This window comes from Cibotium barometz, chromosome 54 (genome assembly GCF_041138505.1).
Source record: "Cibotium barometz isolate CiBa-2024 chromosome 54, ASM4113850v1, whole genome shotgun sequence".
NCBI classification, from domain to species: domain Eukaryota; kingdom Viridiplantae; phylum Streptophyta; class Polypodiopsida; order Cyatheales; family Cibotiaceae; genus Cibotium; species Cibotium barometz.
This window is the reverse complement of record NC_141099.1, coordinates 33,330,006-33,354,103: the sequence shown is the minus strand read 5'-3', so window position 1 is coordinate 33,354,103 and position 24,098 is coordinate 33,330,006. Positions and strand designations below refer to the sequence as shown.

Genomic DNA, 24,098 nt, shown 5'->3' with positions numbered 1-24,098 from the left:
TGCTGCAACAAGGAGATCAACAATTGCCATTGGGTGTATGTATGCAAATTGAGGTCACTAGTTGTGACATTTGAGTGTAGTACAGTACCGCTGCAGAAAATACAACAGTTTGTGCAGGACAAAAACCACACTGCTGTCGTGGGACACCTTGGTAAAACTCTATGAAACGAATACCAAGGCTCGAAAGATATAATTGAAGAATGAACTTCATACTGTGGAGAAAAAGAGTATGTCTGTGAATGACTATGCATTGAAGATCAAGGGTATTGTGGAATCCCTTGCATCTATTGGAGTTTCAGTAGTAGATGATGATGACAAGGTGGAATTCTGTCTACGTGGTCTCGCGTCACAATACAAGGCATTCAAGACATCTATTCAGACTCGGGAAAACATTCCCAATTTCACAGATTTGGTGTCTATATTGATTATAGAAGAGAAGAGCTTGGGTGAAGACCAACAGTCTTCACAAAACAAAAACAGTTCAGAGCAAGAGGCCTTCTACACAAGTTTAGGAAGAGAACAAGGTAGAGGAGGCCATGGACGCGGCCAAGGAGGTGGCCGTACGAACAGGTAATCAAAATTATGGCCAGCAGCAGCAGCAACAATAACAGTCCCAGAATTCACAAAAACAACAACACGCAAGTGGAAGAGGCCAATTCAGAGGCAGGGGGAGTCAAAGAGATCGTGGAAATCGGCAAAGGCAGTATAATGATACACGTGGATGCTTTTATTGTGGTAAGCCTGGACATGTGCAGGGCAGATTGTTATAAGAAGCAGGTTAACATGCAAAATGGAAAATTGTAGTAAAACAACTATGCATCCTCGAGCAGAAATAATGAGGATAATGAAAGGTTGTTTGTTATGCAGCATGTTGTTAATGCCATGTCTGAAAATGTTAAAGCAGCACATAAAGATAATGTATGGTACATTGATACAGGTGCTTCGAACCCCATGACAAGTCATGGGGAGTGGTTCCAGGAGATGAAAAACCTTGAAAGACCAAGTTTTGTGGAAACGCGGGATGACACTGCTCATCCAATTTTCCATGTTGGAGATGTGCCATTGTTTATGCAGGATGGCAAAGTGAAGTACCTTGCAAATGTACTTCATGTTCGGAACATAACAAAGAATCTCGTTTCAGTTGGCCAGATGATTGAGCAGGGTTTGCAGGTTCGGTTTAACCTTGATGGTTGTTATGTTGAAGACTTTAAAGATAAGTGCAGGTTCGGTTTAACCTTGATGGTTGTTATGTTGAAGACTTTAAAGATAAGTGCAGGTTGGTTGCAAAAGGCAATAGAGTGAGCAGAATGTTTACATTGAATGTAAACATGCCTGAAGTGACCTTGAATAACTTCTTGGGTTGAGGTTTCGGCCACGAAATTTCCTCCTCCCATACCACTATGGGGTGTTAATATGCTACAGAATTATGGCCAGCAGAGTAGCAACAACAACAGTCCCAAAATACACAACAACAACATCAACAACACACAGGTGGAAGAGGCAAATTCAGAGGCAGGGGGAGTCAAAGAGGACGTGGAAATTGGCAAAGGCAATAAAATGATGCACGTGAATGCTTTTATTGTGGTAATCCTGGACATGTGGAGGCAAAATGTTATAAGAAGCAGGCTGACATGCAAAATGGGAAAGTGCAGCAAAACAACTATGCATCCTCAAGCAGAAACAATGAGGATAATGAAAGGTTGTTTGTTATGCAGAATGTCATGAATGCCATGTCTGAAAATGTTGAAGCAGCACAAAAAGATGATGTATTGTATGTGGATTCAGGTGCTTCGAACCACATGACAAGTCATGGGGAGTGGTTCAAGGAGATGAAAAACCTTGAAAGACCAGGTTTTGTGGAAACAGGAGATGGTTCAAGGGGATGAAAAACCTTGAAAGACCAGGTTTTGTGGAAACAGGAGATGACACTGCTCATCCAATTACCCATGTTAGAGATGTTCCATTGTCTATGTAGGATGGCAAAGTGAAGTACCTTGTAGATGTACTTCACGTTCCGAACATAACAAAGAATCTCGTTTTAGTTGGCCAGATGATTGAGTAGGGTTTGCAAGTTCGGTTTAACCCTGATGGTTGTTATGTTGAAGATTTTAAAGACAAGTGCAGGTTGGTTGCAAAAGACAACATAGTGGGCAGAATGTTTACGTTGAATGCCTGAAATGAGTGCTGCGATGTTTGCAAATGGTTCAAGAATTGTTGCAGACACAGACATTTGGCATAAAAGAATTGGACATGTGAATGTGCAGAGAATGAAGTCTATGCAGACTAAAGGAATTGTGACAGGTTTGCAAGTTCGGTTTAACCCTGATGGTTGTTATGTTGAAGATTTTAAAGACAAGTGCAGGTTGGTTGCAAAAGGCAACATACTGGCCAGAATGTTTACGTTGAATGTAGACATGCCTGAAATGAGTGCTGCGATGTTTGCAAATGGTTCACGAATTGTTGCAGACACAGACATTTGGCATAAAAGAATTGGACATGTGAATGTGCAGAGAATGAAGTCTATGCAGACTAAAGGAATTGTGACACAGGGCTGCCAAAATTTAAAGTGGAAGGTATGCAGAGAATATGTGAAGCATGCCAATTTGGAAAGCAAACAAAGCATGTATTTCCACGTAACAGATATGTGAGCAGAAATGCACTAGATGTTGTGCATTCAGATGTATGGGGTCCTACGAAGACCATGTCTATGGGAGGCTGCAGGTATTATGTGACATTCATTGATGACCACACAAGGAAAGTGTGAAGTATACTTCATGAAGGAGAAGAGTGCACTTTCAGAATTTCAGAGTTTTGGGAAAAGCAAACAGGAAAACATGTAAAGTGCCTAAGGTCAGATGGAGGGGGAGAGTACTTCTCCAATGAGTTCTCTGAATTTTTGAAGAAGAACGGTATTCGGAGACAGATTACATGCAGATACACTCCATAGCAAAATGGAGTTGCTGAGCGAAAAAACAGGCACATTGCTGAGATTGCGTGAGCATTGATGGAAGAGAAGAATATGCCGTATAGCTATTGGACTGAGACTGTTTCTACAACAGTTTACATCATGAATAGGACTCCAACTGCAGCCATACATGATGTAACTCCCAGAGGAGAGGTTTACTGGTAGAAAACCTGATTTGTCTCATCTGATGCATTGCATATGTGCATGTGCCAGATGAGCTAAGAACTAAGCTGGATCCAAAAGCTAAAAAATGTGTGTTTATTGGATATTCCCTTGAGCAAAAGGGATACAGGTGTTATAATCCTGCTACACGTGAGTTGAGGGTAAGCAAGGATGTTGTCTTTGATGAGATGAGCAGCTGGTATGCTACTGAAAAAGAAGCTATTGGGGCTGATGTGAGTGAAAGTCTGGTTGCACAGAATACAGGTCAGCAATCATAGTCTTTGAGTGGACCAGGAGAGTCCTCATCTAGTGGGTCTGTTGATAGACCATGGAGTGGCAGGCTGCGTCATAATACCAGTCCTACAAATGTAATTAGTACATCACGTAAAGGAAAAGAGAAAGTGGTTGAGCCCCTTGGTATGCCTGACATTTCTGTAGAGGCATTTTCATGTTGATGGAGAGTCTAGTGGCTCAGATATGAGCCTTGATGAGGAGCTTGGGATCCCAGCTATGAGAACACCTGGTGTAAAGAAGGCTATGGAAGCCATGAATGAAAAGCTGCTAAGATCTGGGAGAGTGAAAAACCCTGTGCAGAGGTTTACGTATGATGGTTATGTGGCACATCACTATGCATATATGGCAAAGGTTGTGCAGGTTGTAGAGCCCACATGCATTGATGAGGCTGTTGGAAATGTGTGTTGGGAGAAAGCTATGGATGAGGAGATTGGATGCACTATATGGAAATGAAACTTGGGATTTAGTGCAATTGCGTGAAGGCAAGAAAGCCATTGGATGCAAGTGGGTGTACAAAGTAAAACATAACAGTGATGGAAGCATAAACAGATATAAGGCTAGATTGGTAGCCAAAGGGTATGCGCAGACATATGGCATTGATTAGGAGGAAACTTTCAGCCCAGTTGCCAAGATGGCAACAGTGAGAGTTGTGATAGCAGTGGCTGCGTCAAAGCAATGGTCTTTACATCAGCAGATGGATGTAAAGAATGCATTCTTGCATGGGGATTTGCAAGAAGAGGTGTATATGTTGCAGCCACCTGATTATGAGGATGTGAGTCACCCCGAGCATGTTTGCAGGTTGAAGAAAGCCTTGTATGGCTTAAAACAAGCACCAAGAGCATGGTCTGACAAGATTTCTGAATATCTTATCACTATTGGCTTTCATGTAGCCAATGCAGATTTCTCGCTGTATGTGAGACATGGTGATAGAGGGGTTGTGCTTGTTGTCATCTATGTAGATGACTTGATCATTACGGGGGACCATGATACAGAGATCTTTGATGTAAAGATCTTGCTTAGACAGACATTCTTGACATAAAACAGACATTTACAAACAAGTCACAAATACAGTTTCTATAATGAACTCTCGTCTTTCCACATTATCCCTCATCAGTCCACATTACTTATTCCACATTCCATTCATATGTGTACTCATTCTCATCCAATCACATCATTTTTCATCTCATCACATCAGATTCATTCACATCACATATCATTTATTCACATCATTTTTCATCTCATCACATCAGATTCATTCACATCACATATCATTTATTCACATCCCAATTCACATGTCATCACATCACATATCATTTATTCACATCATTTTTCATCTCATCACATCAGATTCATTCACATCACATATCATTTATTCACATCCCAATTCACATGTCATCACATCTCATCCATTCACTCATATCAATGTCACATCATTTCACATACACATTCGCATCATTATTCCACATACACATCCACATCCATACATCCACTTCCACATCCGCATTCATACATACATATCCATATCCACATCCATACATCCACATCCACATTCATACATCCACATCCACATCCACATCCATACATCCATTTCCACATCCACAGCCACATCCACATCCATACATCCATTTTCACATCCACATTCATACATCCATATCCACATCCACATCCATACATCCATTTCCACATCCACATCCACATCCATACATCCATTTTCACATCCACATTCATATATCCATATCCACATCCACATTCATACATCCACATTCCCATTCACATTCATACACCCACATCCACATCCACATTCATACATCCACATCCCCATTCACATTCATATATCCACATCCACATCCACATCCACATCCACATCATCCATTCATCCATCTACATCCACCCACATCATTCACACATCAAACCACATCATCCATACATCAATCTACATTAATCTACATCATTCACACATCAAACCACATCATCCATACATCAATCTACATTACTCTACATCATTCACACATCAAACCACATCATCCATTCATCCATCTACATCAATCCACATCATTCACACATCAAACCACATCATCCATACATCCATCCACATTAATCTACATCATTCACACATCAATCCTCATCGTCCATTCATCCATCTACATCAATCTGATTCCCATTCATCGATCTACATTAATCTACATCATTCACACATCAATCCTCATCGTCCATTCATCCATCTACATCAATCTGATTCCTATCACATCTCATCACATCTATTTAAAGAATGTAAGAGAATTCTAATTTTTTGATATAAAGATTCTTTACGCATCTAATTAGGCATAAAGACAACTTTAGTAGGAATAACACTTTTATAAAAATCCTTTTATGCATCTATTTATGCATAAATTCAATTTTAAGGAAAATAACACTTTCGAATTAAAAATAAACTTTTATGCATTTTACTATGCATAAATTCCATTTTAATGAGAATAACACTTTCAAAATAAAAATAAATCTTTTATGCATCTCTCTATGCATAAATTCAATTTCAATGAAAATAATACTTTTGAAATAAAAATAAATCTTTTATGCATCTTTCTATGCATAAAATCAAAATTGATAAGAATAACTCTTTTGGATTAAAAGTAAAATTCTTTATGCATCTATTTCTGCATAAAATCAAAATTGATAAGAATAACTCTTTTGGAATAAAAATAGAATTCTTTATTCATCTATTTATGCATAAAATCAAAATTGATGAAAATAACTCTTTTGAATTAAAAATAAAATTCTTTATGCATCTTTCTATGCATAAAATAAAAATTGATAAGAATAACTCTTTTGGAATAAAAATAAAATTCTTTATGCATAAATTTATGCATTAAAAAAAATTGATGAAAATAACTCTTTTTGAATTTAAAAAACATCTTTATGTATCTTTCTATGCATAAAATAAAAATAAAATTCTTTATGCATCTATTTATGCATAAAATCAAAATGGATGAAAATAACTCTTTTGAATTAAAAATAAAAGTCTTTATGCATTTTTCTATGTATAAAATAAAATCAAAATTGATGAAAATAACTCTTTTGAATTAAAAATAAAAGTCTTTATGCATCTTTCTATGCATAAAATCAAAATTGATAAGAATAACTCTCTTGGATTAAAAGTAAAATTCTTTATGCATCTATTTATACATAAAATCAAAATTGATAAAAATAACTCTTTTGGAATAAAAATAAAATTCTTTATGCATCTATTTATGCATAAAATCAAAATTGATGAAAATATCTCTTTTGGAATAAAAATAAAATTCTTTATGCATCTATTTATGCATAAAATCAAAATTGATAAGAATAACTCTTTTGGAATAAAAATAAAATTCTTTATGCATCTATTTATGCATAAAATCAAAGTTGATGAAAATAACTCTTTTGAATTAAAAATAAAATTCTTTATGCATCTTTCTATACATAATATCCAATTTTGATGAAAGTTCACACTTTTATAAAAACAAAATTCTTTTATGCATCTAATTATGCATAAAAATCCAATTATGATAAAAGTAACACTTTTATAATCAAAATAAAAATTTCAATATGCATCCTTCTATGCATAGAAATTAATTCTAAAGAAAATAACACTTTTATAATAAAATAATTCTAGTATGCATTTTTCTATACTTAGAATGAAAAATAACATTTTAAGAATACATATACGATGGGGATTGCTCTTTTTGAATAATAAAAGGTAAAACTTATTTTACATAATTTTTAGAAAATTTTGCCATAACCTTCTTTGTATGGCTGACCATTTTTTAATTTTTAACTCTCTAAAATCAACTAGAATTTCACCAAGAGTATTTAAATCATTCTAATGTAAACATTTTCTAATGAGGTATAATATCATTATTCACTTTAAAGAAGACAAAAATCATAAAAACCATAAAATGAAATAGAAAAGAAAAGAATCTCCAACTTACAAGGAAAATTTGAGAGCTTTCCTTTGGCTTGATGGTTTGAGGGATCTACTCTTGTTTGAAACAAGAGTGGCCACCAATCTTTAGAAGAGGGAAAGGTCAAAAACTAATGAATTATGAGTAAATTCACAGTTTTTGGCTCTAGGGAGAAGTAGAGTAACAGTGCAAAAACACTATTAAACAAAGGGGAAGGCTTCTATTTATAGGCTTCTATTTATAAGCTTAAACAAAGGGGAAGGCTTCTATTTATAGGAAAAAGTGAGCCTCTAACCAAGCAAACTGATTCTAGAATTTTCCAGATCAGTTTGGTCAATTTTTTTAAGGTCAGTTTAGCTCACTTTTTGGATCTAGTTAAAACAGGAGAGAGGAGAGATAAAAATATCTCATTATTTGGGAGTTTAAAACTCTCCCACACATGTAAAATAGGCGCCTCCTTCATGAGGGAAATTCCTCCATATTGAGGTGTCAAAAATGCATCATTTCTTCTAAATATCTCTCTTTTTTAACTATTAACCTTGTCCTTAGTCAACTCTTCATCTTATGTGAGTATTTACTCATTTTTGGGGGATTTTCCTTTTATTCTTCCATTTATCTCCTCCCTACATTAGGATGAATCTTATTGGTCCATAGGAACCTTAATTTAAAATTTTAAAAAAATCTGGACCCCTAGGATAAGGGTGTGTGTGTGAAGGGACTTAAGGTCATGTAGAAGAAGGGGATGAGAAGGGTGTGTGTGTGAAGGGACTTAAGGTCCACTAGCTCACCTATTTAAAGGTGAAGCTAGGAGGCATTTTGTAATTGAGCAAGGCCTAGTTGTATTCATAAACAACTTAATAAGCAAGATAGTTTTCTTGTATTTTGTGAGTCCCTCTCCTCCACACACTTGATCTAGTATGAGCACCACGTTTTCTCAACATGGTATCAGAGCTTTGGTTGATTAGGCCCCTTTGTGGTGTAGAATAGGTCAAAATAATCACTTTTTCCTTATCTTTTCATGTGTGGAGCTGAACCCCCAGCCATTGGAGGAGCCCTAGCAGCTTGTAGAGGCCATATCTCGGGGAGATCTAGAGAGTTGTAGAAGACACCTGGGCATTCAAGAACGTACGCTCAATTGACGGATTCACTACATCGCTGCTGCGGGATTGCCGCTTGTGTGCGCCGCCTCTAATTTTTTGCTCCGCCCACTACCGTACAGCGATTCGCCGTGTACAGGCGATTTGAAGCAGCCTGGAGTTAGGGCTTTTGAAGCCCACCCTCTCAAGGGTCTACAGCTCAAGTTTCAAGCAAAATGGTCCATCCATTCGACTGCTACACTGAAAAAACCAGGCGGCACTCCTCAACTCCATTGAAGCTCTCCATTAAAGCATCAAATTTATCTTTTTTTCTTACTCTAATCCTTCCCTCTTTTCTCTAATCACCCAAGTGATATTGTGAGAGCTTGTTGTGCTGATCCTTCTCTTGATTTTGAAGCGGTGGCCAACCACATGAGGCATTCATAAGTCTCATTCATCGTCGTCCTCATCATCTTCAAGTTCTCAAATCTCTTCAAAGTTATGAGCACTAATAGTGTTGATTAACACTAATGAAGCTTCTAATCCAACAAAGGAAAGTTACTCCAAGTGTTTTTAAACACTAAGAGTGTCATTAAACACTAATGGTGAATCTAATCATCACCAATATAAGTGTCATTAGATGCTAGAAATGTGCTCTTAAGCACTAATCATGTTTTTTAAACACTAATGGTGATCTTAATCATCAAACAAAGTGTTGCTTAAAACTAATATGGTCTTAACCATCAAAGGAGGAGGCTCTTCTTAATCAACATTGGAGGCCGGGCACACACCATAAGTGTCACACTATAAATCTTCATCGTCAACTCGCTTCTATGCTTACCTTGGCAAACTTTCAAGGAGAAATGGTGCAACCATGAACCATTGTCTTCATCCCATAAGCCAAAGGGGTTGAAGATTTCTATTTTTTTCATCAACAGACTCACTTTTTTGAGTGGTTTAAAAGTTGGGCTCATGTACACTAAGTGCTCTTTAACGTTGTTGTGTATCACCCTTGAGGCTCTTGTTTGTAAGAGGCATAGGCATGTCATAAGCCATATGCTTATGACATGTACACTAAGTGCTCTTTAACGTTGTTGTGTATCACCCTTGACGCTCTTGTTTGTAAGAGGCATAGGCATGTCATAATCCATATGCTCTCATTTCCCAAGCCCAAGGCATATTATTCCGCTGCATATTCAATATTTTCATCTTCTAAGATGAGTTGTAAGGTTGAGCATAGCATCTCTAAGTTCTCTACCTTGTTGTTTGTCATGATTTTAAACATCTCTTGGCATTGTCTTTGTTTCATCTTCTAAGATGAGTTGTAAGGTTGAGCATAGCATCTCTAAGTTCTCTACCTTGTTGTTTGTCATGATTTTAAACATCTCTTGGCATTGTCTTTGTAAGAGGCATTGGCAACATTATGAGCCATGCCCTCTCCTTCTTGAGCCAAGGATGATGTACCTTATTGGCTTGAGCATTTACCTCAACCATTAACTCACTTTCATTAAGCTTGTACCTTCAAACCCTAATGGGTATCATGTAACCAACATGCACAAAAGCTTTTGTTGTAACTATAGAGTAGACACTGCCCTTGACCAATCCATAAGGCAAGTGGCAAGACCCTCCCTTTCCCTTTCCCATATAAATCTACCTCATAACCATTACTCTAAGAAGGAAGGCCCTCATTGCCCATGGAGGAGGTATGGTATTCAAGGAAGCATCAAGCATGTTGAAGGAACATTTATGTGCAAACCGCTTAAGCAAGGGTGGCAGCCTTGTTTTGATCATTGTGTGAGAATGGTCAAGGTGGAAAGCATGTGGAAGCAATGGCATGTGTGTCTAAATCATGTCAACTACAAGAGGTCAAGCAAGCACAAAGAGTGGGGTGCACCATCACTGAGGTGTACATCTTCATCGACATCAAATAAAGACTTAGATGGCATCATTTTATTAGCCTCTAAGGCTCTGGGAACATGGTTGTAAATCCTAGATAACCACACCACCATGATATCCTTGTACGCCTAATGTTATAAAGGCAACCTATGTCCAATACCACCTACTCCAATTCTTTCATAGTTGGTATTGAGGGAGGGTATTAAGAGACTAAGGTCATGTAGAAGGGGATGAGAAGGGTGTGTGTGTGAAGGGACTTAAGGTCCACTAGCTCACCTATTTAAAGGTGAAGCTAGGAGGCATTTTGTAATTGATCAAGGCCTAGTTGTATTCATAAACAACTTAATAAGCAAGATAGTTTTCTTGTATTTTGTGAGTCCCTCTCCTCCACACACTTGATCTAGCATGAGCACCACGTTTTCTCAACATTAGTCCCCAGTGATGATTTTTCAAGTCTCTAGTTTTAGGTGTCCAACTTTGCATATGATGTTTCATTAGAAGACCTTGAAGTGAAACTCCTTGGCTAACTAGGAGAGATTGGCTATTCTTCTTGAAAAAATGCTTGTTTTCAGGCTAAACCCAAGGGCGCCCACTAAACGAAACTAGATAACCTCATCTTGCAGCCACCCTTGACTATTGGATGCTGATGCTGCTATATTATCTCATTGGACATCTATTTGGACTATTCTATTGGATATCTACTTGGACAACTATTGGATGTTGATGCTGCTATATTATCTCATTGGACATCTATTTGGACCATTGGACGCTACTATGTTTTTCTATTGGACATCTATTTGGACGACTATTGGATGCTGATGCTGTTATATTATCTATTGGACATCTATTTGGACTATTCTATTGGACATATATTTGGACAACTATTGGATGCTGATGCTGTTATATTATCTCACTGGATATCTATTTGGACAACTATTGGATGAGATGACCATTGGATGCTATTATGTTATTCTATTGGACATCTATTTGGAAAACTATTGGATGAGATGACCATTGGATGCTATTATGTTATTCTATTGGACATCTATTTGGAAAACTATTGGATGCTGATGCTGCTATATTATCCCATTGTAAATCTATTGTTTTAGATGACTATTGGATGCTACTATGTTATTCTATTGGACATCTATTTGGAACACTATTGGATGCTAATATTCTATCAAGATGCAAGATGGATGTTGCTATGTTATCGAGATGGACATCCACTATTTTAAATTCATTCCCGTTCTTCGGATGATTTGTACCATACGATTATAATGGTCTTATGACCTCTGTATTGTAGGAGTAACAGTCTTATGACCGTCATTGTAACTTTGTAAACATTATCAATACAACAATATAACGGTCTTATGACCTCTGTATTGTAGGAGAAACGGTCTTATGACCGTCATTGTAACTTTGTAAACATTATCAATACAACGATATATATGTATAGGGGCTGTGGATTTTTCCCTTGACTCACCAAGGGTTTTTTCATCCACAGCTAGGGGCCTTTGTTTGATGGGGGTGTTGACTCTATATATAGCATGCCTACCTAACATATATAGCATGCCTACCTAACCCTAGGCTCCAACCTATATCTATCTATAGTGTATATTCTATACACTTTTGGGAGCTATCTTTGGTGTATCGTGTCTCTCTTTCTCCTTTGATCAACAGGGATAACATCCTTCATATGGATATCACAAATCAATTCAAAACTTATAATAAATATTAGGGATTGAGTTAGGCGATTACAAAGATGAATGTAGGGATTAAAATGGAATTTAAAAATAATTTTAAAACTCAAAACACATACCAATTTCATCTTAGAAAAAATGGAATTTAAAAATAATTTAAAACTTAAAGCACATACCAATTTCATCTTAGAAAAAATGGAATTTAAAAACAATTCAAAACTCAAAACACATACCAATTTCATCTTAGAAAAAATGGAATTTAAAAAATGAAGGCAAAGCTCCATATTGTAGCCACTAGAGAAATAGATTTGTATATGGGAGGGTTGCCTAGTATCCATAATTCAACCAATGGACATGTCATGGTACTATTGGAATATGCTTACAATAGCATTGTGATGAGTAGCAATGCTCAATTGCATGAATAAAATCACATATTTCTTGTTTGGTGAATGGTATTACACATTCGGGATACACACATGATCTCAAAATTCTAAATGGGATAAAAAATGAGGCTCCTTGGGAGCTCCTTAGGCCATGTAGCATTGAAAAACGTGACGAAGGAAGAAAAGATAAAAGAAGAGAGAGAGAGAGAGAGAGAGAGAGAGAGAGAGAGAGAGAGAGAGAGTTTCAAATGTAGACATAACAAAGTCATAAAAGCAGACCTATTTTAGGAGAATATTTTTGAAGGAAAACTTGAGTATAAATCTCTCATATTTTTTCTTGTTTTTTTTTGGAATTCATAGGGGATACTATTGGTAGATCTTTGGATGTTAGAATTTAACAAGTGTTGTTGATGTATCACCGATACACTGATGATGATTTGTGAGAAAAGGGCATGCTCAAAAAAGACGTCATTTATATTATTTTTCAAGATAACCTTTTTTTGAGACACCTCTCACAAGTGACCCACTTGCAACAATGTTTATGGTATATCTTATCATAAGACATTCTATCAAAATATTACTCAATTATTTCTAGCTATATCTTTGATATATATTTTTTACATTTATGAATAAATTAAATGCGATCAATGATTTCTTTTTGTGTAACATTAAGAACTTTATAAGGATGAAAAATGTTTGTATAATCAAGTAGTTTGTAGTGTGCCTAGAAAATCATTTGAGGTGTTTACAAAGTGAAACTCATAAATTATGGCCTTTTTAAAGAAATATACCTAAATGACTACCATGGAAAACAATGATATGTAAGGTGTTTTGTGTGATTGATATTTTTTCAACTAATTTCTTATGTTGAGACTTATTGAAAACATTATAATTCAAGAGTTTGTCTTTCAAAACTCTCTAAAGCCATAAAAAATACATTTTTACAAGAACATTGTTAAAGATGTCTAAGTAGAATTTGTCCCCCATCTATAGGCTTTGGATGTGGTAAATAAGTAATCTCTACGTCTGGATTGACAAGCTCCCACCTGCAGACAAGTTATATAATAAAATCAATATAAAAATATTTTTTCTATTTATTTTACTATCATGATAAATACTATTTGATTAACATGCATAGTCAATATCTCAATAAAGGAGTTATTACCCCCTAGTTTAAGGAGTTATAACTTCCCTAGTTGAAAACATGAGAAATCAATATCTTAATCAAGAGTTATTACTTCCCTAGTTAAGAACATCGAATAAGGGAAGTAATCCTTTCACAAGTAGTATTGTAATACCATATGATGGCTTGACTCAAATACATAAAACAATGAATTCCAACATATTTAGTAGAAAAATAACTTCTTGTGTAGTGAAAGAAGCTTGAATGTAACTTTTGTTTTATTGAAAACTAGCCACTAATATAATTTGAGGAAAAAAGAAGCTCATAATACATCTTACTTGTAATTTATGGTTAAGATGTGTAAGAAAAGTCATGATGATAAAAGTGCAAGCATATTTCCTGGGCATTGTCGTGGACCATATCCAAATGGTTGATATTGCCCTGGTCGAGGAGTGTGGTCCTAAAATATACAAAGTTGCAAATCTTAAATCTTTCATAGCTTTCTCATAACCAAAAAACAAAAAAAAAACATGAATTAGAATAGCACTGGAAAGTATGAGTACATGTATTATTTAAACATTATATAATAAGGTTGTGTTAACCCATTGTGTTAACCCAATACACATTTTAAACCAAGGTTTAGTTGACCCAATACACATTCAACTAACCTGAAAGCGTTCAGGATCAAATTTGCAAGGGTCTGCAAAGTTGGTAGGGTTCATGTGTGGAGCCCGTAACCATGTCACAACCTTCCATCCCTTTGGAAATAGGTAACCTAGAAACCTCAACAAAATTCATAAACTTAATAAGTACAATCATGGACATACGTGATTCCTCTATATAAAGATGAAATTTCTATGTCAATTCATTTCTCTCTCTCTCTCTCTCTCTCTCTCTCTCTCTCTCTCTCTCTCTCTCTCTCTCTCTCTCTCTCTCTCTCTCTCACACACACACACACACACAAGAGAGATAGAGAGAGACCTTGATAATGCACATCCTCTTTTCCAATAGTTCGAAACAAAAAAGGTGCAATATTGACAAGGCGAAGAACTTCATTGAGTACCTGTAAGTCAAAATATTATGAAAAAATCTATAATCTGGATGACTCTTAAAGGAGAGCTCTTGAATGAGAAAAACTTACAAGGTTTGTATAAGGCATTTTCTTGAGGTCATCCAACCAAACACCACCATCTCTCTTATTCAATGACATGTGCTCATTCTGAAACATAGATCATAAATTACTTAGCTCTCGATTAACTAATGCAGAATTTATAAAAAAGGGAAATTAACTTGTAAATGTTAAATGTAACGAAAACAAGCTTAGAGATTAAACTGAAAGGTCATTCATGATTAAAAAAATAATATTGTGCTAGAATAAATGATTGTGTGAAGTTTATTAGTGTCTTATTGAAGTTTATTAGTGTCTTATTGAAGTTTATTAGTGTCTTAATCTAAGTTACTCTAAATGATTGTGTGAAGTTTATTAGTGAGACTTACTCTAAGTTTACTCTAAATGATTGTGTGTGAAGTGTATTTTAGTGTCTTACTCTAAGTTTACTAGTTTACTCTAAATGATTGTGTGAAGTTTATTAGTGTAAGTTTATTAGTGTCTTACTCTAAGCTTACTCAAAACTTTTGGGTTTTTGGCTAATAGAATCATGGTCCACATGATGGTGTAGGATGTGGACTCATGGCCTGCAAGGAGAAATCCAATAATGTTATCACAAATTTCCTCGATGGTGAGATTATTCCCATGTTCATCCCTCGCCTCCAGAAGCACATCTAAGAAGTCTTCTGTCTCTGCTCTTGAGCCAACACGACGGCGATCTTCAACGACAGAGGACATGATTTTGAGTAATTTTTTACGACACTGCAACGTAAACGTATCTTAGTCAATTCAATAATTAGGAACACCAATTGGGTGCTACGAGGAATTGAAATTGATTCAGCAATGAGCAGGGCGCATTGTTTGATTCTCTCTCTCTCTCTCTCTCTCTCTCTCTCTCTCTCTCTCTCTCTCTCTCTCACACACACACACACACACACACACACACGCGCGCGCGTGCATGATGGGTTTTCTTCTAGTTGTTCCAATTATCTAGAGACTGTGATTCTCTCTCTCTCACTCACACACACACACACACACACACACCGAGGGCTTCTCCCACTCACACACACTCACTCTCTCTCTCTCTCTCTCTCTCTCTCTCTCTCTCTCTCTCTCTCTCTCTCTCTCTCTCTCTCTCACCCCCGCGGGGCTATGTGGATTAGTGAGACTCGGGGCATTGTTTGATTCTCTCTCACACATGCACGTGCATGATGGTTTTTCTTGGTCTAGATTATAGTTGTTCCAATTATTTAGAGACTGATTCTCAGCTATGTCGATTAGTGAGACCCGGGGCATTGTTTGATATTCTCTCTCTCTCTCTCTCTCTCTCTCTCTCTCTCTCTCTCTCTCTCTCTCTCTCTCTCTCTCTCTAACACACACACACACACGTGCATGATGGGTTTTCTTGTCCTAGATCCTAGTCGTTCCAATTATTTATAGACTGTGATTCTCACCTTGTAGAGACCCGGGGCTGTGCTCATTAGTGGTGAGACCTTTTACACAGTACCTGATAGGATGCATGGTGGCTCAAGTACCTGGATAGATGTATGGTATGTGAAGCCCGGGAGATTGATAGGAATAGCCCGCATTCCTGCTACAAGCCCTTGCATAGAGGCTTGCATGGTGTTCACAAGTGGGCCTGGCTTCATGCTAAGAAATGAATCACATATGTCCTCAAATGTTGCCTGCCATTAGTTTCAATGAAAAGAGAAGTTATCAATAAAATTCACGCCTAGAAAATCCAATATTTAAGTGTATCACCCACTCAAATTATCATTATAACATCATGTATAAAATATCAAAATGCCAGATTTTTTTACTATATTAATATAATGTCACATAACATTTATAAAATATCAAAATGCAAGATTTGTTTACTATCTTAATATATTATGTAAAATCATATTACAATAAATGTGTGTGCATATATCTTGATTGAATATGCTATTGCATAATATAATATTATAATTTATACTATGCACAATTTGATAAATATACAAACAATCACACATATGGCCCTACATAAAACATATCATATATACATTGTAACTTGTCCATTGTACTTGTTGTAACATAGTATATCTATAATATATATTTTATGGTGTATTATAAATATTTATGTACTTGGTAAATAAGTACCCAAGCTACACACTAGCCACTTAGAGTAATTCATCAATTTCTTGACCTTAGTGCTCTTGACATTACAAAAAGACAAGCACATTGGTGGGGAGTGTTGGACACGAAATCCCCCTACCCATGCTCTTCTTTTTTTCTTTTTCCGGACTGGCATCATGCCCAAGATCCTCCCATAGTTACCTTTTTTCACCGACTGTAGGCACATTTCATTGCTAGTAGCTGCTTTTTTTCCGCCCATAGGCGATGTTGTCGAGGGAGCACCTAGTGGGGGTTTGAGGGCAGGACCTTCCAGCCCCAAGGCAACCAAGACAAACACTTCACCACTTGAGCTACCACCTCATTAGCTACCAATGGTTAGGGCCTTTTCCTACCACCCAGTTGACTGCGCTATGTGAGCATTTAGTGGTGAAATTCTGTGGGGGATTGGTTGGTGGCTATCCGTATTTGGCAATGTTGTGAGAAGAAAAATTGGTATGGGGTGTGTGTGGGTGTGTGTGAGAGAGAGAGAGAGAGAGAGAGAGAGGGGGGGGGGGAGGGGGAAAAACCTGTTTTAACTTTTGTCGAAGTGTGATGGTCCCCTCTTCGGCCCATTCGGCAAGGCAGGCTGTGAACCGTTTCTCGAGCCGGCCCAGGGCTTTCTTCAAGGCCGCGGGGTGACTCACAGCTTCCAAGAGCAGTTTTCGCATCCTCTTGTGCTGCACCCCTTCAACAATCGCCATGGAAGCTGGCCCGAGAAGCTCCGGCGATGGCCAACCCGTCAGAAAAGCAGTCCCCCCCCCTTCTGGTCCGAGCGCAAACTTGTTCATCTCCGGGCTGCACGTGATGATGCAAGGGCTCCCGAACAGATGGGTCTTGTAGATACCGTCGTCTTCCTTATACCTGCATCATGGGTTATCGAAGAACCGACAATTAATCGATCGATTCATTGTTAACCTAAGAATTGATCACTGAATTCATCCATCCATTCATGATTGTTAACCTAATGAGATATGCCTCTCGCCTGGCTCTTAACCTGTTAACCAGCTAAGAATCGATCAATTGATTGATTCATCGTTAACCTAATGTAAAGCTCTTAGTCTGAAGAATTGTAAACCCTAACACTGGCTCTCAAAGTTTAACCTGTTAAGGAGCTAAGAATCGATCAATTGATGATTCTTAGCACTTGCTCTCAGGCTTGTTTAACCTTTAAGGAGCTAAGAATCGATCAATTGCTTGATTCATCGTTAACCTAAGAATTGATCAGTGAATTCATCCATCCATTCATTGTTGACCTAATGTATAGGCCTACCCTAACCCTAACAATCTATTAATCCAATTACTGTGCCAAGATATGCCTCTCGCCTGGCAGCTCTTAGCCTGTTAAGCAGCTAAGAATCGATCAATTGATTGATTCATCGTTAACCTAATGTAGAGCTCTTAGTCTGAAGAATTGTAAACCCTAACACAGGCTCTCAGGCTTGTTTAGCCGGTTAAACCGCTAAGAATCGATCAATGGATAGATTCATCGTTAACCTAATGTGTGCAGAGCTCGTACTCTAAAGAATTCAATGTGAAAACCCTAAAAACACTGGCATTCTGATGTTTGATTCTAACTGTGCAGGCAAGATGAATCGATTTACTTGGCCAGGAATTGCCTCTGCAGGTAGGCGTCCGGCTCTCTCTTGAACAGTGGCACGAAGTTGAGCATGTCGCCTATGAGGGGCCAGCCCATGCTGCCTGGTGGGAGCTTCAAGCCCGCAGGGATGGAGCTTGGGAAATACAACCACTCGTTCACGCGCCTCAGCACCCATATCAACGTTGCAAAGCTAACCACAAGCACTGCTGTGATCGTAGCCGCCGCCGCCGTCTCCATGGCTATCCGCTTACTCCCTTTGCACAGATGAAGAGGCACAAGACAAACCTTACTCCCTTTGCACAGATGAAGAGACACAAGACAAACCTTACATATATTAAAACCAAAGAAGATGCCATTCGACCCCCTTCACGCATATCCCTCCTGGCGAATTGACAAATCTTTTTTTGCTAGCAAATTGACAAATCTTTTTTTGGGACCAATAATATTTATTTATATTAACTTCCTCAACATTGCTAAGAAATAAGTATAACGGGAGGAAATATGAGTAAAATGCTTGTTCTCCTTGGAGTGTAGTTGAGTTGGTAAGAGTTGAAGTCTCAAGTGCAAGGTCATGGGTTCAATTCTTGATCATGAACTACACTTGATGTATATTTCCTCTTCAATCCATGGTGAGAAGAATTGATGTAAGGTGTACAAAAAAGTTTTTCCCAAACTTTGTCATGAATATTCTTTATAAAAGAGATAAAAGAAGAGAACAAACCCCTTATTCCTCTATTTTAGAGCTATTCATTCACTAGAGCTGTACCATGATCCTACTTCAAGAACATCCAAATCACTTCCTCCATGGATGAAAATGGCTTATATACATGCATTGCGACTAACATATGTACCGAAATGTGCCTTGAGTACATCCCAAAATACCTCCTAACAAGTGTTCCTTAAGTAGACAAATTATTCTTGAATTATCACTAATATGTGCACCAAAAAGACATTCAGTCCACACAGATACTTAAATTGAATCATTCAAAACTATCTCTAAGTATTTATTAAGTATGCTTCCGTTATCATCATTGCCTTAAATACATGCATGCATCCAAATGCATGATCTAGTATTTTCCAAATAAGCATGAAGAAAGATGTCTAGCTGCTATTATATTGTTTACGATATCGTCTTGTGTTTTTAATTAATTTACATTTTGTTAATCCACACTTTGTGCCTTCTTATAATTACAACATTTTATAGAGTGGCTAATGCCACCTAGGGGTCTTATAGCATTTCATCAAAGGACTCGACTGTATGCCATAGTCAAAAGTGTAAAAATTCATTATTATAACGTATCATATATTGTGCTTACAAGACCACTTTTTTCATAGTGTCAATGAAGCACACTATGAATTATAGACATTCAAGGTCTATGGCTACATTTTCCATTGTGAGCACAAAATTTACCCTTTGAGTCTTGTTGTTTGGTTCGCATATTCTCGAATGGGATCTATGATTTCATCCACATCCACTGCAAGCCCCACCATAGGAACAGGATCTTTCCAATTCTTGCGTGTATCCGGAAATCCTTCATGCATTACCTCATAGATCAGCCCAGCCTCGGGCGTCTCATGCACAGGGTCATCCTCACCCACAGCCTGCTTTTGTTTTTTATGAGCATAATATTTTGTAGGAGAAGCCATGATGAGATAATAGACACCTGGAAGAAAGCTGTATACAGAAATTTGTAAAAGCAATGAAGGATATAAAATAGAGATGGAAGAGGGAGTATAGATTAGCAACGATAGATTTAAACTGTTACCATATTATAGTAGTGATGTGTGTGAACACACTTAGGACCGCCGGGGCACTTTTTCCCTCACTAGGAGGTTTTTTCCCCCGTGCATTGTATATACGCCCATTATCTTCTAGGGCTTGTTATCTTTCATTTTTGGCACTCATAATACACTACGGTGTTGTGCTCAAGCTTCCTCATCTTCTTGAAGTTGTGTGTGCATTCCTGCAACCCTAATTCCAACAATTGGTATCAGAGCAGGCTTCCTCCTCCCGGGCAGCATCACCGGCACCTGCCGCTTCATCTCCTCCGATTGCGACGAGGTTTCACGAGCGTCTGCAGGTTAGTATATGCCGTGGGAAAGGCCGTAGGGCTTGGTCGTTTCAGAATTTTGATCTGAAGTCATTTCGCCCTCCGTTTTTGCATTCCAAGTACTGCGCAGGCAAAATCGTCCTACTGTGCAGATTTTCTGTCAAGATTAAAATCTGCAGGACAGGTGCCCACTCGTCTGTTTTGGGCTGTGCTACATAGCACAGGTCGATTTTATACAGGTTTACCTCTTACAGACAGCATTTACATCTAGTAGTACAGTCATTGGCCATGGCTGACAACAATGATGTATTCCGCATGTTGGCTGCTGAGGATAAGTTGGATGGCACCAACTATCCATTGTGGGCATATATGATGCGACATGTATTGGTAGCAAAGGGGTTATGGAACATTATGCAGGGTATTGATGCACGTCCTATTGTGGCTGGGAATGCTGCAAACACATCAGAAACAGGTACTGTTGATGATGGTGCAGGCACAAGTGCTGTAGCAGCTGTTCGAGAACCACCACTTTCAGCAGAGCAGATTCGTTGGGATGGTAGAGATGCGCAGGCTCATGCCTTGATTGCGCTGTCTGTCAAACGTACCATTATCCCACATATTCGCTCCTGCAGGACTTCTAAGGATGCTTGGGATGTACTTGCCACATTGTATCAGGCAAGAAATGAGGCTCGTGTTGCTTATCTCCGAAAACAGTTGGAGAGTGAGCATATGAACGAAGGTGATTCTATGGATAGCTTTTTGACAAAGATCAAGGATTTCAAAGAGCAGCTCATTTCTGCAGATGAAATCCTGTCAGACAGTTCACTTGTGCAGACTGTTTTGAATGGTCTACCAGATTCTTATCAGGGTTTTGCTTCCACTCTTCGCTTGATGATGAAAGGCAATCCCAATGCCTTATCATTTGAGGAGTTAGTTTCTGTTTTGCTGCAAGAAGACCAGTCAAGGCAAAACAGGAATATTATGCGTGTCGCAGATCAAGCTTTCGTTGCTAGTCAGAGAAGCGGGAAAGGTAAAGCTGGCTTTTCTTCTAGTAAGCAGAAATCTGCAAATGCTGCGCAACCAAAGAAGGAAGACAAAGATGAGAAGAAGGGTGACAAACAGAAGACATTTTGCAAGTACTGTAAGGGAAATGATCATGTCATCAAAGCGTGTCCTAAGCTGGCTGCGAAAGAGGCTAAGAAGAAAGAGGCTGGTATGGCTGTTGCAGATGCCTCTCCTTCTAACAATGAATCTGCTAATGTTGTGCTAGATACAGAATGGGCATTCAATGCGCAGTGCAGTTATGACCCATCTTTGCATGACACATGTATGTCTGCAGTAGATTCAGATGTATGGTACTTTGACAGTGGTGCCACTAAGCATATCACCTCGCAGCGCAGTTTATTCACTTTCCTTGAGTCTGCTCCCACAGGGAATACTGTCACTTGTGCCAATAACTCCTCTTATCCCGTTAAAGGAGTTGGACAGATTGTGCTGAATGTTGCAAATTGCAACACCTTTACACTTTTTGATGCATTGTATGTGCCAGGGATCAAAAAGAATCTGCTGTCAGTCTCCGCATTTGCCAAAACAGGTTTGGTTGTAAAATTTGTGGATGACAGATGTACTGTTCATGATCTCTCTTGTGGTGACATCATTGTAGCATCTGGTTCACTATGTCGAGGGCTGTATAAGCTCAATATGGATGGCAAATGTGTAGAGGATTCAGCATGTGCTATTATGGATACGCAGGCTATTTCAAATGCAAAACTGTGGCATGCACGTTTTGGTCATCTGAATTTTGCAAGTTTGCTGCGCCTGCAGAAATCTGAAATGGTGTCTTCTTTGCCTAAGCTTGAGGCACCTGTCAAGCATGTTTGTGAGGGCTGCATATTGGGTAAAATGCAGCGTGCTTCCTTTCCCAAAGATGGATCAGTGAGAGCTGAACGCAGATTGCAGCTTGTTCACAGTGATGTTTGTGGTCCCATGCAAACTCCATCATTTGGAAACTACCTTTACTTCGTGACTTTCATTGATGATTTTACCAGGCATGCATGGGTATATCCTTTGAAGGCAAAGTCCGAAGTGTTTTTGTGCTTCAAACAGTTTTTGGTTATGGCTGAAAATGTGTCAGAAAGTAAGATGGGCACCCTCCGTTCAGATCGAGGGGGGGAGTATATGTCTTCAGAATTTAATGCATTTCTGGCTGAGCGTGGGATAAAACACCAATGTACAGTGCCGTATACACCACAGCAAAATGGTGTGGCTGAGAGAAAAAACAGGTCTCTCATGGAAATGGCAAGATGTATGGTTAAGAGTCAAAGTCTACCACATGGTTTTTGGCTTGAGGCTGTCATGTGTGCCACTTATGTACTAAACAGGTGTCCCACCAAAGCATTACAGGTTGTCACTCCATATGAGGCTTGGCATAGCCGCAAGCCATCTGTTGGCCATTTACGTGTTTTTGGTTGCCTGGCATATGCATTAGTGCCTGTGCAACATCGCAGAAAATTGGATGACAAAGCTGTCAAATGTATTTTTGTTGGATATAGTGCTGAGAGCAAAGGCTATCATTTGTATCATCCACAGACAAAGCGCATTTTGGTTAGCCGTGATGTTGTATTTGTGGAAGATGCAGTTCAGCCCTTGGTTTCATGTACTAAGGAGACAGATATCAGCTCACGTGATGTCTATGATACATTGTTGCCTCTTTTCAGTGGTGCACAGTCAAGTGCAATACCTCATGAGGCAGTTTTTCAGCCTATGCAGGTTTTAAATGATGGCACAGATCAGCCTATATCTGATGCAGATGTGCATGATGCACTTGAGGATGAGAGACAAGAGATTGAGGGCTCTAGGAACATGCCTAGATGGCTGGTGCAGACTTTGCGTGACAGCAAGTTGGATGCCCCTTTGTCTAGTCGCACTCGTTCTGGCTCTCATGGTGCCTCTTATGCGTCAGATTGTTATGCATTGGCTGTTTCTAGTATGTGCGATGAAAGTGAGCCTGTTTCATTTGATGAGGCACAAAGTTCAGAAAATTGGATGGCTGCTATGCAAGCAGAATACGATGCTATTATGAAGAATAGTACATGGTCTTTATGTGACTTGCCCCCTGGCAAGAAGGCCATTGGCACTAAGTGGGTATACAAATTGAAGCGTAAGCCTGATGGCACAGTGGATCGCCATAAGGCTAGGCTTGTTGCAAAAGGTTATGCTCAAGAGAAGGGCATTGATTTTGATGAGACTTTTGCTCCCACATGTCGTATGACCACTGTTCGTAGCATCTGTGCATTAGCAGCTCATAATGGTTGGAATGTACATCAGCTGGACATAAAGACTGCGTTCTTAAATGGAGATTTGCATGAGGAGGTGTATGTATCGCAGCCTCGTGGTTTTGTTCAAAGAGGGCAGGAAAACAAAGTGTGCAGGTTAAAAAAGGCTTTATATGGTTTAAAGCAAGCTCCACGAGCTTGGTATGAAAAAATACATGCATATTTGACTGCACATGGGTTTCAGAATAGTCCAACAGAAAGCACTTTGTATGTTAAACGTGTGGATGGTGTACATCTAATCATTGCTCTCTATGTCGATGACATGCTGCTCACAGGACCAAATGAGAGTCATATTGCTGATTTTAAGGCTGAT

At 38.5% G+C, this 24,098-nt stretch overlaps 1 protein-coding gene across 2 annotated transcripts; it reads right to left on the bottom strand.

Moving 5' to 3' along the window:
• Nucleotides 1-13,235: 13,235 nt before the first annotated feature.
• LOC147608067 (ent-kaurenoic acid oxidase 2-like) lies at nt 13,236-18,759 on the bottom strand. 2 transcript variants are annotated; one of them, XM_086789823.1, is made up of 9 exons: nt 18,404-18,758; nt 17,330-17,663; nt 16,184-16,333; nt 15,156-15,410; nt 14,682-14,759; nt 14,522-14,603; nt 14,209-14,315; nt 13,879-14,000; nt 13,236-13,463 (listed from the first exon to the last, which is right to left on the bottom strand). In XM_086789823.1, the coding sequence occupies exons 1-8, from the start codon at nt 18,634-18,636 to the stop codon at nt 13,911-13,913; spliced, it is 1,329 nt and encodes a 442-aa protein (XP_086645949.1). In that variant the 5' UTR covers nt 18,637-18,758; the 3' UTR covers nt 13,236-13,463; nt 13,879-13,910. The 2 variants fall into 2 exon arrangements, with proteins under 2 accessions (XP_086645949.1, XP_086645950.1); XM_086789824.1 differs by lacking the exon at nt 15,156-15,410 and having other exon boundaries at nt 18,404-18,759.
• Between the last annotated feature and the right edge of the window lie 5,339 nt (nt 18,760-24,098).